General features: G+C 51.3%; 5 protein-coding genes across 5 annotated transcripts; 4 read left to right on the forward strand and 1 right to left on the reverse strand.

Annotated features, from left to right (window-relative positions):
- Nucleotides 1-2,402: 2,402 nt before the first annotated feature.
- LOC138275426 (histone H2B 1.2-like) lies at nucleotides 2,403-5,367 on the reverse strand. Its single transcript, XM_069219083.1, has one exon. The coding sequence runs from the start codon at nucleotides 5,365-5,367 to the stop codon at nucleotides 4,987-4,989; it is 381 nt and encodes a 126-aa protein (XP_069075184.1). The 3' UTR covers nucleotides 2,403-4,986.
- LOC138275423 (histone H1-like) lies at nucleotides 2,439-3,374 on the forward strand. Its single transcript, XM_069219080.1, has one exon. It carries the CDS (start codon nucleotides 2,439-2,441, stop codon nucleotides 3,084-3,086), a length of 648 nt encoding a protein of 215 aa, XP_069075181.1. The 3' UTR covers nucleotides 3,087-3,374.
- On the forward strand, nucleotides 3,514-4,552 carry LOC138275424 (histone H3-like). The gene has a single exon (XM_069219081.1). It carries the CDS (start codon nucleotides 3,737-3,739, stop codon nucleotides 4,265-4,267), a length of 531 nt encoding a protein of 176 aa, XP_069075182.1. The 5' UTR covers nucleotides 3,514-3,736; the 3' UTR covers nucleotides 4,268-4,552.
- Nucleotides 5,368-5,710: 343 nt separating the features above from the next.
- LOC138275425 (histone H2A type 2-C) lies at nucleotides 5,711-6,182 on the forward strand. The gene has a single exon (XM_069219082.1). It carries the CDS (start codon nucleotides 5,711-5,713, stop codon nucleotides 6,107-6,109), a length of 399 nt encoding a protein of 132 aa, XP_069075183.1. The 3' UTR covers nucleotides 6,110-6,182.
- A 541-nt stretch (nucleotides 6,183-6,723) lies between these two features.
- On the forward strand, nucleotides 6,724-7,231 carry LOC138275427 (histone H4). The gene has a single exon (XM_069219084.1). The coding sequence runs from the start codon at nucleotides 6,862-6,864 to the stop codon at nucleotides 7,171-7,173; it is 312 nt and encodes a 103-aa protein (XP_069075185.1). The 5' UTR covers nucleotides 6,724-6,861; the 3' UTR covers nucleotides 7,174-7,231.
- The last annotated feature ends 9,065 nt before the right edge of the window (nucleotides 7,232-16,296 follow it).

Below are 16,296 nucleotides of genomic sequence, written 5' to 3' on the forward strand. Positions count from 1 at the left end.
CACAAGTACCTTCACAGTGCCAGAACCAGGCCTACGGTGTCTCTGGCCCATTTATAACCTCCAGACAGCTGTTTTACACATTATGAGTGTTTCAGCTCCAAGGGGGCAAATTCACTCCTTATACCCAGGGCTACGGAGCTCCAATTCGGGTAAGATTCCAGGTTTTCCCCCTGGATGGATGTGAACAAAAGAACACTTTATGTGATTCAAAGAGGTACACAAGCACCCTCACAGTGTCAGTACTGGGCCTGCAATGTCCCTGGGCCCATTTGTAACTTCAGGCAGCTGTTTTACACATTATGAGTGTTTCAGCTCCAAGGGCGCAAAGTCACTCCTTCTAACCAGGGCTACGGAGCTCCAAGTCGGGTAAGATTCCAGGTTTTCCCCCTGGATGGATGTGAACAAAAGAACACTTTACGTGGTCCAAAAAGGTACACAAGCACCTTCACAGTGCCAGAACCAGGCCTACGGTGTCTCTGGCCCATTTATAACCTCCAGACAGCTGTTTTACACATTATGAGTGTTTCAGCTCCAAGGGGGCAAAGTCACTCCTTCTACCCAGGGCTACGGAGCTCCAAGTCGGGTAAGATTCCAGGTTTTCCCCCTGGATGGATGTGAACAAAAGAACACTTTATGTGATTCAAAGAGGTACACAAGCACCCTCACAGTGTCAGTACTGGGCCTGCAATGTCCCTGGGCCCATTTGTGACCTCCAGGCAGCTGTTTTACACATTATGAGTGTTTCAGCTCCAAGGGGGCAAAGTCACTCCTTCTACCCAGGGCTACGGAGCTCCAAGTAGGGTAAGATTCCAGGTTTTCCCCCTGGATGGAAGTGAAAAAAAAAAAGAACACTTTACGTGGTTCAAAACGGTACACAAGCACTCTCACAGTGTCAGTACTGGGCCTGCAATGTCCCTGGGCCCATTTGTAACCTCCAGGCAGCTGTTTTACACATTATGAGTGTTTCAGCTCCAAGGGGGCAAAGTCACTCCTTCTACCCAGGGCTAAGGAGCTCCAATTCGGGTAAGATTCCAGGTTTTCCCCCTGGATGGATGTGAACAAAAGAACACTTTACGTGATTCAAAAAGGTACAAAAGCACCTTCACAGTGTCAGTACTGGGCCTACAATGTCCCTGGGCCCATTTGTAACCTCCAGGCAGCTGTTTTACACATTATGAGTGTTTCAGCTCCAAGGGGGCAAAGTCACTCCTTCTACCCAGGGCTACGGGGCTCCAAGTAGGGGAAGATTCCAGGTTTCCCCCCTGGATGGAAGTGGAAAAAAAAGAACACTTTACGTGGTTCAAAGCGGTACACAAGCACCCTCACAGTGTCAGTACTGGGCCTGCAATGTCCCTGGGCCCATTTGTTACCTCCAGGCAGCTGTTTTACACATTATGAGTGTTTCAGCTCCAAGGGGGCCAAGTCACTCCTTCTACCCAGGGCTACGGAGCTCCAAGTCGGGTAAGATTCCAGGTTTGCCCCCCCCCTTGTATGCAGGTGAACAAAAGAATACTTTACATGGTTCAATAAGGTGGGCAAACACCTTCACAGTATCAGATGTGTGCATTCAGTGAGTTTGGCCCGTTTCTATCCTCCTGGGTCCTGTTATAGTGACGTTGGTGGCATGATGAGGCTTCCTTCATTGTGCCACCGTGTAGATATGATCTTTAGGCTGCGTCTGTCTCCTGTAGCTAAGCACTTGGCAGGGAATGTACTTTGCCAGTGTTTGAGCCTATCGGAACCAATTCAATTCGTTAAAGATGTGAGTCTTGAACCAAGATTGTGAACAACTGATTGATTAAAATCCAACCCAGATCCCATGTTGTGCACCATAAAGTTTATGAAAACGCAGACATGATGAGAACTTCAGGCCCAGACGCCAGTGTTCACTCACATTGTTGTGCCCTCTCGCTGGGCACACGAAGGCTTGTGTTATTTCTGCACTTTATAAAACGTTGCTTCACGGGTGCCAAGAAGCCCATTATGGTGCCCCACGAGTCATTCGGTACAGAAGCACGCTCCGATTGATATGCTATCTTTTCTGACTACAAACCTTAAGACTGTGTATGTGAAAATGGGCTTGGGGACAAAGTTTTCTGACACAAACGCATCAGCCATCGGAAGAGTGTCGAGTCTACCAGCTGACTGAAAGCCGGTGGCAACGCGTTGAAACGAAAGGAGTGCACGCATAGGAAAGGGATGAAGTTGGGCTTCTTTTAATGTATAAATGAAAGCCCAGTTTAAACTTTTACTGTTTTAAAACATAGATAATCTGATGAGAGGAAACACAAAAGCCAGCTCGGAGCAGAGAGCCGAGTGTGCCGCGAACAGCCTCCTCTTCTGGGGACCAATCAGAAGGTGGCTCCTCCCTATATATGCACGGAGCTCCGGCGGGAGGAACATTTCTGATCTGTGCTAGTGCCTAGACTCGCTGTACCATGGCTGAAACCGCTCCAGCTGCCGCGGCCCCTCCCGCTGAAGTAGCCCCCAAGAAGAAGCCGAAGAAGGCAGCGGGGACTTCTAAGGCCAAGAAGCCTTCGGGACCCAGCGTCTCCGAGCTCATCCTGAAGGCGGTCACCGCCTCTGCCGAGAGGAAGGGAGTCTCCCTGGCGGCCCTGAAGAAGGTTCTGAGCGCCGACGGCTACGATGTGGACAAGAACAAGAGCCGCGTTAAGGCCGCCCTCAAGAGCCTGGTCAGCAAGGGCGCCCTGGCCCAGCTGAAGGGCACCGGCGCCTCCGGCTCCTTCAAGGTGAACAAGAAGCAGCTGGAGGGCAAGAAGGCGGCCAAGAAGGCTGCGGCCAAGACCAAGAAACCAGCAGCCAAGAAAGCTGCCCCTGCCGCCAAGAAGCCCAAAAAGGCCCCCGCGGGGGTGAAGAAGAGCCCGAAGAAGGTCAAGAAGCCGGCGGCAGCAAAGAGCCCCAAGAAGCCCAAAGCTGCCCCAGCCAAGAAGGCTGCCAAGAGTCCAGCGAAAGCAAAGGCGGTCAAGCCCAAAGTAGCCAAGAAAAGTCCAGCCATGGTAGTGAAACCCAAGGCGGCCAAACCCAAAGCAGCCAAGCCCAAAAAGGCAGCGCCCAAGAAGAAGTAAGGGCTTCCTGCCAGACACTGCAAACACAAGGGCTCTTTTAAGAGCCATCTACCCAGTCTAGAAGAGAGCCTGTTCACCCCCCAGCTCTGCACAGCCCGTGCCCCGCTCCCCAACTATAAACGGCACAGTGAAATCCCAGCGCGCCTTTCCGCGCTCGAGCGCCGTGTGTGATCTTGGGCATATGGTCGAACGAAGGTTATTATTACTCCTTTATAGTTTTAAGACTAACTATATTTGTAGGAGGTATTAGACCTCGGTTGATAAGACATTCGTGTCTTTACGTGTGTGTTTCGCCACATACACTGTCCGTGGGGGACTGGAAATAGTGTCTGCTTGAAGCAGACGAGTGTGCGCGTTAAATCAGTAGGAGGTAACTACGTGTTCCAGGGTAACCACAGGGGCTATAACATCGTGGGCTTGTCCCCCCACAGGTGACCGAGACGGGGAGGGGGTGACTGGTGTGACGACAGCTAGCCGGGTGGACAAGGGGGAGAAGAGCTGCCCAAAACGCGGGCTTTTCGGCTCGGCGGTACATCAACCAATCGGTGGGCTGCTTTCCATTTTGACCACATTTCATTGGCTATAGTCAGCCACAAGCCGCCTCTTCAGTGAGTAACCAATCCTTGCACACCGCGGGCTATTTTCAAACAATGGCCCGAGGCTTCAACCAATCAGAGCAGCCCTCCGTCTCCCAGTGTATAAATAGGCCTCTGTGCGGCGGAGACCCCATTCTATCTCGCACGTCGCGCAGAGAAAGTTCCGTCTTCGCCATGGCCCGCACCAAGCAGACCGCCCGCAAGTCCACCGGAGGGAAAGCGCCTCGCAAGCAGCTGGCCACCAAGGCTGCCCGCAAGAGCGCGCCTGCCACCGGAGGAGTCAAGAAGCCTCACCGCTACAGGCCCGGGACCGTGGCTCTCCGCGAGATCCGCCGCTACCAGAAGTCCACCGAGCTGCTCATCCGCAAGCTGCCCTTCCAGCGCCTGGTGCGGGAGATTGCGCAGGACTTCAAGACCGACCTGCGCTTCCAGAGCTCGGCCGTCATGGCCCTGCAGGAGGCCAGCGAGGCCTACCTGGTCGGGCTCTTTGAGGACACCAACTTGTGCGCCATCCACGCCAAGAGGGTCACCATCATGCCCAAGGACATTCAGCTGGCCCGTCGTATCCGCGGCGAGAGGGCCTAAGGATCAACCCTAAGAAACACCATACACCACAAGGGCTCTTCTAAGAGCCATCACCATGTCACGTAGGAGCTGTTCATATCAGTGTGTTGTACACGTGGGGGGGGAGGCGTGGGCGAAAGGAAGGTGTCGGTAGGCACCAGTACTCAGTAACTCATACCGGCACCCGGAAAGCAGAGCACCTCCTTTTCATATAATAAAGTGCTTTGTTAGGCAAACGGGTTGTGCAGTGACCGGCACCTCGCAAGCCAGGACTGTGTGGTGTCTGTGCTACTTTTAAACCCCCTGTAATCTTGTCCGGCTTCAGTAGAGGGAGCGCCTGCTCGGGGGTGACTTGTAGCCACTCTCGTCTCCCTTGGTTTTAAAGTACGAACAGAACGTGCCCCATGCACACTTTACACACTTCTCCCCTAACGTGGAAAGCAATAGCGGTACCTTCCGTGTGGGTCAAACGCCGTTACATTACAGCGCTTAGTGACACTTTATCCCCAACAAAGCCTGTTCACATAGACGTTTTATGAGGAAGGGCGCTCTGCTCTACCGTCCCTTGCACTGCTGCAGGCCCCGTCAGAGCGGAACCTAATGCGCACGACACTACGCTTAATTCATAAGACACGTTAAGGGTACCTCTTCATCGATAATATCCGCACAGCAGCTCTTAGAGGAAAAAGTGTTGGCCCTTAGAAGAGCCGTTGTGTTAATTAGAGATGTCCCTCGACGCCTTACTTGGCGCTTGTGTACTTGGTGACAGCCTTGGTGCCTTCAGACACGGCGTGCTTGGCCAGCTCTCCGGGCAGCAGCAGGCGCACGGCGGTCTGGATCTCCCGGGAGGTGATGGTGCGCCGCTGGTTGTAGTGAGCCAGACGGGAAGCCTCCCCAGCGATGCGCTCAAAGATGTCGTTGACGAAGGAGTTCATGATGCCCATGGCCTTGGAGGAGATGCCGGTGTCAGGGTGCACCTGCTTCATCACTTTGTAAATGTAGATAGCGTAGCTCTCCTTCCTGGTCCTCTTGCGCTTCTTCCCGTCCTTCTTGGGTGGCTTGGACAGCGCTTTCTTGGAGCCCTTCTTGGGAGCCGGCGCGGACTTGGCTGGTTCAGGCATGATCGACAATCGGCAGGCGCTCGCTGTGGAATCAGGAGAAATGCGGAAACGGCGCCCGGGCTGGTGTACTTATAGGCTGGGCGTGTAAAGCAGCTGCTTGTTCTATTCTTCGTTCCCATTGGTAGGCACAACCGGCATCCCCTCCTTCCTCATCTTAATACGTGCCTTTCACTTCTGTAATTCTGATTGGTGGAATAGGTTATTCCTTCCTCCAATCTGGGCCTCAGAGCCTAGCGGTCAACCAATCAGAGACAACCCGAAGTCTTTATATCACCGGGGTCCGGAGCACGCAGGAATAGTCTCTCTGTCTTCCGATCGTGAGAACCTACAGCAGCTGCTCGCCATGTCTGGACGCGGAAAGCAAGGAGGCAAGGCCCGCGCTAAAGCCAAGACACGCTCTTCCAGAGCTGGACTCCAGTTCCCTGTGGGCCGTGTGCACAGGCTGCTCCGAAAGGGAAGCTACGCCGAGCGGGTCGGCGCCGGTGCCCCTGTCTATCTGGCTGCAGTTCTGGAGTACCTGACGGCCGAGATCCTCGAGCTGGCTGGCAACGCGGCCCGGGACAACAAGAAGACCCGCATCATCCCCAGGCACCTCCAGCTCGCCATCCGCAACGACGAGGAGCTCAACAAGCTGCTGGGCAGAGTTACCATCGCCCAGGGAGGCGTTCTGCCAAACATCCAGGCCGTGCTGCTGCCCAAGAAAACCGAGAGCCACAAGGCTGGGGGCAAAGCAAGCAAGTGAAGCGCCGCAGCCTCACTTACAAACCACCTTATAAATACATTATAAACACAAGGGCTCTTTTCAGAGCCGCAAACAGATTCCATCAAAGAGCTTATCCCTTCTAAGAATCACTTTTGCCGGCTTCTTTAAATTCAGCGCTCGCACCTTCGCTTCACCGGGCGGCGTGTCCAACCCTTCAGCGATACACGTTAATAATGTTAACACAGCCGCAAAGGCTACCTTGCGGTCCATACTTTTTATTTATTTTTATACATCTATATTTCTCAGTTTGCGGACATGCCGCTACCGGGCGCGGGATGTGAACGTGTGTATGTTGTTGCTGCACGCACGCAGCGCGATAGCGCCGGGGAGGCCTTCGGTACGCTGGCCCCATTGAGACATAACAGAGCGGTCGGAGGGGGACCCAGGGTTAGGGTTACTTCAGGCCGGAACAACCAGCGAGGGGCTGGCGTGCTATTCACTGTTCCGTTTGTGTGGCCTGAACACCGGTGACGTGTAAGGAGGGAAGAGCAGAAGCTGCAGAGCCCGCCCGCCCGCAGGCGAGCCCAGGACAAAGAGGCGGCTGGGAGCCCGCTCTTTTTCAAACGGCGGCGGCCGCTCGGGGCCCGCTCTCTGCAGAGGGTGGGCCGGGCACCGGCTCTCCCGCCCTGTCACGTGATGTGAGAGGCTCCCTCGCCGGTCCGCCGGCTGCTCTATATAAGCAGCCGTTTTCGGGCTGCTGCTTTTATTTCTGCTTCGACCGAGAAGAGAGCATGTCTGGACGCGGCAAAGGAGGAAAGGGGCTCGGCAAAGGCGGTGCCAAGAGGCACAGGAAGGTGCTCCGCGACAACATCCAGGGCATCACCAAGCCCGCCATTCGCCGCCTGGCTCGCCGCGGCGGTGTCAAGCGCATCTCCGGCCTCATCTACGAGGAGACCCGCGGTGTGCTGAAGGTTTTCCTGGAGAACGTCATCCGGGACGCCGTCACCTATACCGAGCACGCCAAGAGAAAGACCGTCACCGCCATGGATGTGGTCTACGCCCTGAAGCGCCAGGGACGTACTCTCTACGGATTTGGCGGTTAAACGCTACTCGCCGAGAACGTACAAAAAAGACAACCTAAAGGCCCTTCTGAGGGCCGCCCACTGGATCATAACAGAGCTGTGTGTATGCGACACCATTTTATTACATTTTCCCTGCCGGGTTGGGCCGCTCTCCAGGCCTATACCCAATTTCTTTACGCTTTCCCGTATTCTCGACTATTAAGCCCCCACAGGGTGGGGGCTTACAGGCCTCTAGGGAACAAAAGATTGAGTTAGCCCGGCTGGCTGGCTGTCCGGCCATCTGGTCGCACATCACGCTGAGCCATCTGGTTGCACAAGTGGCCGACCAGATGGCCGGACTGCCGGCCGGCCGGGATAACTCGACTTTTTGTTCCCTACATGGGTCTGTCTGTAAGCCCCACCCTGTGGGGGCTTAATAGTCGAGAATATGTGTACATGTTTACATCTTCAGCTCCAAGGGGCAGAGTCACTCCTTCTACCCAGGGCTACGGAGCTCCAATTCGGGTAAGATTCCTGGTTTTCCCCCTGGATGGATGTGAACAAAAGAACACTTTATGTGATTCAAAGAGGTACACAGGCACCCTCACAGTGTCAGTACTGGGCCTGCAATGTCCCTGTGCCCATTTGTAACCTCCAGGGAGCTGTTTTACACATTATGAGTGTTTCAGCTCCAAGGGGGCAAAGTCACTCCTTCTACCCAGGGCTACGGTGCTCCAAGTAGAGTAAGATTCCAGGTTTCCCCCCTGGATGGAAGTGGAAAAAAAAGAACACTTTAAGTGATTCAAAGAGGTTCAAAAACACCTTCACAGTGTCAGAAACGGGCCTGCAATGTCCCTGTGCCCATTTGTAACCTCCAGGGAGCTGTTTTACACATTATGAGTGTTTCAGCTCCAAGGGGGCAAAGTCACTCCTTCTACCCAGGGCTACGGAGCTCCAAGTAGGGTAAGATTCCAGGTTTTACCCCTGGATGGATGTGAACAAAAGAACACTTTACGTGGTCCAAAAAGGTACACAAGCACCTTCACAGTGTCAGAACCGGGCCTACAGTGTCCCTGGCCCATTTATAACCTCCAGGCACTTGTTTTAGTCATGTATTCCACATTATGAGTGTTTCAGCTCCAAGGGGGCAAAGTCACTCCTTCTACCCAGGGCTACGGAGCTCCAAGTAGGGTAAGATTCCAGGTTTTCCCCCTGGAAGGATGTGAACAAAAGAACACTTTACGTGATTCAAAAAGGTACAAAAGCACCTTCATAGTGTCAGTACTGGGCCTACAATGTCCCTGGGCCCATTTGTAACCTCCAGGCAGCTGTTTTACTCATTATGACTGTTTCAGCTCCAAGGGGGCAAAGTCACTCCTTCTACCCAGGGATACGGAGCTCCAATTCGGGTAAGATTCCAGGTTTTCCCCCTGGATGGATGTGAACAAAAGAACACTTTATGTGATTCAAAGAGGTACACAAGCACCCTCACAGTGTCAGTACTGGTCCTACAATGTCCCTGGGCCCATTTGTAAATTCAGGCAGCTGTTTTACACATTATGAGTGTTTCAGCTCCAAGGGGGTAAAGTCACTCCTTCTACCCAGGCCTACGGAGCTCCAAGTCGGGTAAGATTCCAGGTTTTCCCCCTGGAAGGATGTGAACAAAAGAACACTTTACGTGGTCCAAAAAGGTACACAAGTACCTTCACAGTGCCAGAACCAGGCCTACGGTGTCTCTGGCCCATTTATAACCTCCAGACAGCTGTTTTACACATTATGAGTGTTTCAGCTCCAAGGGGGCAAAGTCACTCCTTATACCCAGGGCTACGGAGCTCCAATTCGGGTAAGATTCCAGGTTTTCCCCCTGGATGGATGTGAACAAAAGAACACTTTACGTGATTCAAAAAGGTACAAAAGCACCTTCACAGTGTCAGTACTGGGCCTACAATGTCCCTGGGCCCATTTGTAACCTCCAGGCTGCTGTTTTACACATTATGAGTGTTTCAGCTCCAAGGGGGCAAAGTCACTCCTTCTACCCAGGGCTACGGTGCTCCAAGTAGGGTACGATTCCAGGTTTCCCCCCTGGATGGAAGTGGAAAAAAAAGAACACTTTAAGTGATTCAAAGAGGTACAAAAGCACCTTCACAGTGTCAGAAACAGGCCTACAGTGTCCCTGGCCCATTTGTAACCTCCAGGCAGCTGTTTTACACATTATGAGTGTTTCAGCTCCAAGGGGGCAAAGTCACTCCTTCTACCCAGGGATACGGAGCTCCAATTCGGGTAAGATTCCAGGTTTTCCCCCTGGATGGATGTGAACAAAAGAACACTTTATGTGATTCAAAGAGGTACACAAGCACCCTCACAGTGTCAGTACTGGGCCTGCAATGTCCCTGGGCCCATTTGTAACCTCCAGGCAGCTGTTTTACACATTATGAGTGTTTCAGCTCCAAGGGGGCAAAGTCACTCCTTCTTCCCAGGGCTACGGAGCTCCAATTCGGGTAAGATTCCAGGTTTTCCCCCTGGAAGGATGTGAACAATGGAACACTTTACGTGGTCCAAAAAGGTACACAAGTACCTTCACAGTGCCAGAACCAGGCCTACGGTGTCTCTGGCCCATTTATAACCTCCAGACAGCTGTTTTACACATTATGAGTGTTTCAGCTCCAAGGGGGCAAAGTCACTCCTTATACCCAGGGCTACGGAGCTCCAATTCGGGTAAGATTCCAGGTTTTCCCCCTGGATGGATGTGAACAAAAGAACACTTTACGTGATTCAAAAAGGTACAAAAGCACCTTCACAGTGTCAGTACTGGGCCTACAATGTCCCTGGGCCCATTTGTAACCTCCAGGCTGCTGTTTTACACATTATGAGTGTTTCAGCTCCAAGGGGGCAAAGTCACTCCTTCTACCCAGGGCTACGGTGCTCCAAGTAGGGTAAGATTCCAGGTTTCCCCCCTGGATGGAAGTGGAAAAAAAAGAACACTTTAAGTGATTCAAAGAGGTACAAAAGCACCTTCACAGTGTCAGAAACGGGCCTACAGTGTCCCTGGCCCATTTGTAACCTCCAGGCAGCTGTTTTACACATTATGAGTGTTTCAGCTCCAAGGGGGCAAAGTCACTCCTTCTACCCAGGGATACGGAGCTCCAATTCGGGTAAGATTCCAGGTTTTCCCCCTGGATGGATGTGAACAAAAGAACACTTTATGTGATTCAAAGAGGTACACAAGCACCCTCACAGTGTCAGTACTGGGCCTGCAATGTCCCTGGGCCCATTTGTATCCTCCAGGCAGCTGTTTTACACATTATGAGTGTTTCAGCTCCAAGGGGGCAAAGTCACTCCTTCTACCCAGGGCTACGGAGCTCCAATTCGGGTAAGATTCCAGGTTTTCCCCCTGGATGGATTTGAACAAAAGAACACTTTACGTGATTCAAGGAGGTACACATGCACCCTCACAGTGTCAGTACTGGGCCTGCAATGTCCCTGGGCCCATTTGTAACCTCCAGGCAGCTGTTTTACACATTATGAGTGTTTCAGCTCCAAGGGGGCAAAGTCACTCCTTCTACCCAGGGCTACGGAGCTCCAAGTAGGGTAAGATTCCAGGTTTTACCCCTGGATGGATGTGAACAAAAGAACACTTTACGTGGTCCAAAAAGGTACACAAACACCTTCACAGTGTCAGAACCGGGCCTACAGTGTCCCTGGCCCATTTATAACCTCCAGGCACTTGTTTTAGTCATGTATTCCACATTATGAGTGTTTCAGCTCCAAGGGGGCAAAGTCACTCCTTCTACCCAGGGATACGGAGCTCCAATTCGTGTAAGATTCCAGGTTTTCCCCCTGGAAGGATGTGAACAAAAGAACACTTTACGTGATTCAAAAAGGTACAAAAGCACCTTCATAGTGTCAGTACTGGGCCTACAATGTCCCTGGGCCCATTTGTAACTTCAGGCAGCTGTTTTACACATTATGAGTGTTTCAGCTCCAAGGGGGCAAAGTCACTCCTTCTACCCAGGGCTACGGAGCTCCAAGTCGGGTAAGATTCCAGGTTTTCCCCCTGGATGGATGTGAACAAAAGAACACTTTACGTGGTCCAAAAAGGTACACAAGCACCTTCACAGTGCCAGAACCAGGCCTATTGTGTCTCTGGCCCATTTATAACCTCCAGACAGCTGTTTTACACATTATGAGTGTTTCAGCTCCAAGGGGGCAAAGTCACTCCTTCTACCCAGGGCTACGGAGCTCCAATTCGGGTAAGATTCCAGGTTTTCCCCCTGGATGGATGTGAACAAAAGAACACTTTATGTGATTCAAAGAGGTACACAAGCACCCTCACAGTGTCAGTACTGGGCCTGCAATGTCCCTGGGCCCATTTGTAACTTTAGGCAGCTGTTTTACACATTATGAGTGTTTCAGCTCCAAGGGGGCAAAGTCACTCCTTCTACCCAGGGCTACGGAGCTCCAAGTCGGGTAAGATTCCAGGTTTTCCCCCTGGATGGATGTGAACAAAAGAACACTTTACGTGGTCCAAAAAGGTACACAAGCACCTTCACAGTGTCAGAACCGGGCCTACAGTGTCCCTGGCCCATTTATAACCTCCAGGCACTTGTTTTAGTCATGTATTCCACATTATGAGTGTTTCAGCTCCAAGGGGGCAAAGTCACTCCTTCTACCCAGGGCTACGGAGCTCCAATTCGGGTAAGATTCCAGGTTTTCCCCCTGGATGGATTTGAACAAAAGAACACTTTACGTGATTCAAGGAGGTACACATGCACCCTCACAGTGTCAGTACTGGGCCTGCAATGTCCCTGGGCCCATTTGTAACCTCCAGGCAGCTGTTTTACACATTATGAGTGTTTCAGCTCCAAGGGGGCAAAGTCACTCCTTCTACCCAGGGCTACGGAGCTCCAAGTAGGGTAAGATTCCAGGTTTTACCCCTGGATGGATGTGAACAAAAGAACACTTTACGTGGTCCAAAAAGGTACACAAGCACCTTCACAGTGTCAGAACCGGGCCTACAGTGCCCCTGGCCCATTTATAACCTCCAGGCACTTGTTTTAGTCATGTATTCCACATTATGAGTGTTTCAGCTCCAAGGGGGCAAAGTCACTCCTTCTACCCAGGGCTACGGAGCTCCAAGTAGGGTAAGATTCCAGGTTTTCCCCCTGGAAGGATGTGAACAAAAGAACACTTTACGTGATTCAAAAAGGTACAAAAGCACCTTCATAGTGTCAGTACTGGGCCTACAATGTCCCTGGGCCCATTTGTAACCTCCAGGCAGCTGTTTTACTCATTTTGAGTGTTTCAGCTCCAAGGGGGCAAAGTCACTCCTTCTACCCAGGGATACGGAGCTCCAATTCGGGTAAGATTCCAGGTCTTCCCCCTGGATGGATGTGAACAAAAGAACACTTTATGTGATTCAAAGAGGTACACAAGCACCCTCACAGTGTCAGTACTGGTCCTACAATGTCCCTGGGCCCATTTGTAACTTCAGGCAGCTGTTTTACACATTATGAGTGTTTCAGCTCCAAGGGGGCAAAGTCACTCCTTCTACCCAGGCCTACGGAGCTCCAAGTCGGGTAAGATTCCAGGTTTTCCCCCTGGAAGGATGTGAACAAAAGAACACTTTACGTGGTCCAAAAAGGTACACAAGTACCTTCACAGTGCCAGAACCAGGCCTACGGTGTCTCTGGCCCATTTATAACCTCCAGACAGCTGTTTTACACATTATGAGTGTTTCAGCTCCAAGGGGGCAAAGTCACTCCTTATACCCAGGGCTACGGAGCTCCAATTCGGGTAAGATTCCAGGTTTTCCCCCTGGATGGATGTGAACAAAAGAACACTTTACGTGATTCAAAAAGGTACAAAAGCACCTTCACAGTGTCAGTACTGGGCCTACAATGTCCCTGGGCCCATTTGTAACCTCCAGGCTGCTGTTTTACACATTATGAGTGTTTCAGCTCCAAGGGGGCAAAGTCACTCCTTCTACCCAGGGCTACGGTGCTCCAAGTAGGGTAAGATTCCAGGTTTCCCCCCTGGATGGAAGTGGAAAAAAAAGAACACTTTAAGTGATTCAAAGAGGTACAAAAGCACCTTCACAGTGTCAGAAACGGGCCTTCAGTGTCCCTGGCCCATTTGTAACCTCCAGGCAGCTGTTTTACACATTATGAGTGTTTCAGCTCCACGGGGGCAAAGTCACTCCTTCTACCCAGGGATACGGAGCTCCAATTCGGGTAAGATTCCAGGTTTTCCCCCTGGATGGATGTGAACAAAAGAACACTTTATGTGATTCAAAGAGGTACACAAGCACCCTCACAGTGTCAGTACTGGGCCTGCAATGTCCCTGGGCCCATTTGTAACCTCCAGGCAGCTGTTTTACACATTATGAGTGTTTCAGCTCCAAGGGGGCAAAGTCACTCCTTCTACCCAGGGCTACGGAGCTCCAATTCGGGTAAGATTCCAGGTTTTCCCCCTGGATGGATTTGAACAAAAGAACACTTTACGTGATTCAAGGAGGTACACATGCACCCTCACAGTGTCAGTACTGGGCCTGCAATGTCCCTGGGCCCATTTGTAACCTCCAGGCAGCTGTTTTACACATTATGAGTGTTTCAGCTCCAAGGGGGCAAAGTCACTCCTTCTACCCAGGGCTACGGAGCTCCAAGTAGGGTAAGATTCCAGGTTTTACCCCTGGATGGATGTGAACAAAAGAACACTTTACGTGGTCCAAAAAGGTACACAAGCACCTTCACAGTGTCAGAACCGGGCCTACAGTGTCCCTGGCCCATTTATAACCTCCAGGCACTTGTTTTAGTCATGTATTCCACATTATGAGTGTTTCAGCTCCAAGGGGGCAAAGTCACTCCTTCTACCCAGGGCTACGGAGCTCCAAGTAGGGTAAGATTCCAGGTTTTCCCCCTGGAAGGATGTGAACAAAAGAACACTTTACGTGATTCAAAAAGGTACAAAAGCACTTTCATAGTGTCAGTACTGGGCCTACAATGTCCCTGGGCCCATTTGTAACCTCCAGGCAGCTGTTTTACTCATTATGAGTGTTTCAGCTCCAAGGGGGCAAAGTCACTCCTTCTACCCAGGGATACGGAGCTCCAATTCGGGTAAGATTCCAGGTTTTCCCCCTGGATGGATGTGAACAAAAGAACACTTTATGTGATTCAAAGAGGTACACAAGCACCCTCACAGTGTCAGTACTGGTCCTACAATGTCCCTGGGCCCATTTGTAACTTCAGGCAGCTGTTTTACACATTATGAGTGTTTCAGCTCCAAGGGGGCAAAGTCACTCCTTCTACCCAGGGCTACGGTGCTCCAAGTAGGGTAAGATTCCAGGTTTCCCCCCTGGATGGAAGTGGAAAAAAAAGAACACTTTAAGTGATTCAAAGAGGTACAAAAGCACCTTCACAGTGTCAGAAACAGGCCTACAGTGTCCCTGGCCCATTTGTAACCTCCAGGCAGCTGTTTTACACATTATGAGTGTTTCAGCTCCAAGGGGGCAAAGTCACTCCTTCTACCCAGGGATACGGAGCTCCAATTCGGGTAAGATTCCAGGTTTTCCCCCTGGATGGATGTGAACAAAAGAACACTTTATGTGATTCAAAGAGGTACACAAGCACCCTCACAGTGTCAGTACTGGGCCTGCAATGTCCCTGGGCCCATTTGTAACCTCCAGGCAGCTGTTTTACACATTATGAGTGTTTCAGCTCCAAGGGGGCAAAGTCACTCCTTCTACCCAGGGCTACGGAGCTCCAATTCGGGTAAGATTCCAGGTTTTCCCCCTGGAAGGATGTGAACAAAGTAACACTTTACGTGGTCCAAAAAGGTACACAAGTACCTTCACAGTGCCAGAACCAGGCCTACGGTGTCTCTGGCCCATTTATAACCTCCAGACAGCTGTTTTACACATTATGAGTGTTTCAGCTCCAAGGGGGCAAAGTCACTCCTTATACCCAGGGCTACGGAGCTCCAATTCGGGTAAGATTCCAGGTTTTCCCCCTGGATGGATGTGAACAAAAGAACACTTTACGTGATTCAAAAAGGTACAAAAGCACCTTCACAGTGTCAGTACTGGGCCTACAATGTCCCTGGGCCCATTTGTAACCTCCAGGCTGCTGTTTTACACATTATGAGTGTTTCAGCTCCAAGGGGGCAAAGTCACTCCTTCTACCCAGGGCTACGGAGCTCCAAGTCGGGTAAGATTCCAGGTTTTCCCCCTGGATGGATGTGAACAAAAGAACACTTTACGTGGTCCAAAAAGGTACACAAGCACCTTCACAGTGCCAGAACCAGGCCTATGGTGTCTCTGGCCCATTTATAACCTCCAGACAGCTGTTTTACACATTATGAGTGTTTCAGCTCCAAGGGGGCAAAGTCACTCCTTCTACCCAGGGCTACGGAGCTCCAATTCGGGTAAGATTCCAGGTTTTCCCCCTGGATGGATGTGAACAAAAGAACACTTTATGTGATTCAAAGAGGTACACAAGCACCCTCACAGTGTCAGTACTGGGCCTGCAATGTCCCTGGGCCCATTTGTAACCTCCAGGCAGCTGTTTTACACATTATGAGTTTTTCAGCTCCAAGGGGGCAAAGTCACTCCTTCTACCCAGGGCTACGGTGCTCCAAGTAGAGTAAGATTCCAGGTTTCCCCCCTGGATGGAAGTGGAAAAAAAAGAACACTTTATGTGATTCAAAGAGGTACACAGGCACCCTCACAGTGTCAGTACTGGGCCTGCAATGTCCCTGTGCCCATTTGTAACCTCCAGGGAGCTGTTTTACACATTATGAGTGTTTCAGCTCCAAGGGGGCAAAGTCACTCCTTCTACCCAGGGCTACGGAGCTCCCAGTCGGGTAAGATTCTACGTTTTCCCATTGGATGGATGTGGAAAAAAAAGAACACTTTACGTGATTCAAGGAGGTACACAAGCACACTCACAGTGTCAGTACTGGGCCTACAATGTCCCTGGCCCATTTAAAACCTCCAGGCAGCTGTTTTAGTCATGTTTTCGACATTATGAGTGTTTCAGCTCCAAGGGGGCAAAGTCACTCCTTCTACCAAGGGCTACGGAGCTCCAAGTAGGGTAAGATTCCAGGTTTCCCCCCTGGATGGATGTGGAAAAAAATGAACACTTTACGTGATTCAAGGAGGTACACAAGCAC

This window comes from Pleurodeles waltl, unplaced genomic scaffold (genome assembly GCF_031143425.1).
Source record: "Pleurodeles waltl isolate 20211129_DDA unplaced genomic scaffold, aPleWal1.hap1.20221129 scaffold_239, whole genome shotgun sequence".
Classification (NCBI taxonomy): domain Eukaryota; kingdom Metazoa; phylum Chordata; class Amphibia; order Caudata; family Salamandridae; genus Pleurodeles; species Pleurodeles waltl.

Coding starts and splice junctions, on each gene's coding strand:
- LOC138275424 (XM_069219081.1), top strand. CDS start 3,737: ATGGCCCGAGGCTTCAACCAATCAGAGCAGCCCTCCGTCTCCCAGTGT.
- LOC138275423 (XM_069219080.1), top strand. CDS start 2,439: ATGGCTGAAACCGCTCCAGCTGCCGCGGCCCCTCCCGCTGAAGTAGCC.
- LOC138275426 (XM_069219083.1), bottom strand. CDS start 5,367: ATGCCTGAACCAGCCAAGTCCGCGCCGGCTCCCAAGAAGGGCTCCAAG.
- LOC138275425 (XM_069219082.1), top strand. CDS start 5,711: ATGTCTGGACGCGGAAAGCAAGGAGGCAAGGCCCGCGCTAAAGCCAAG.
- LOC138275427 (XM_069219084.1), top strand. CDS start 6,862: ATGTCTGGACGCGGCAAAGGAGGAAAGGGGCTCGGCAAAGGCGGTGCC.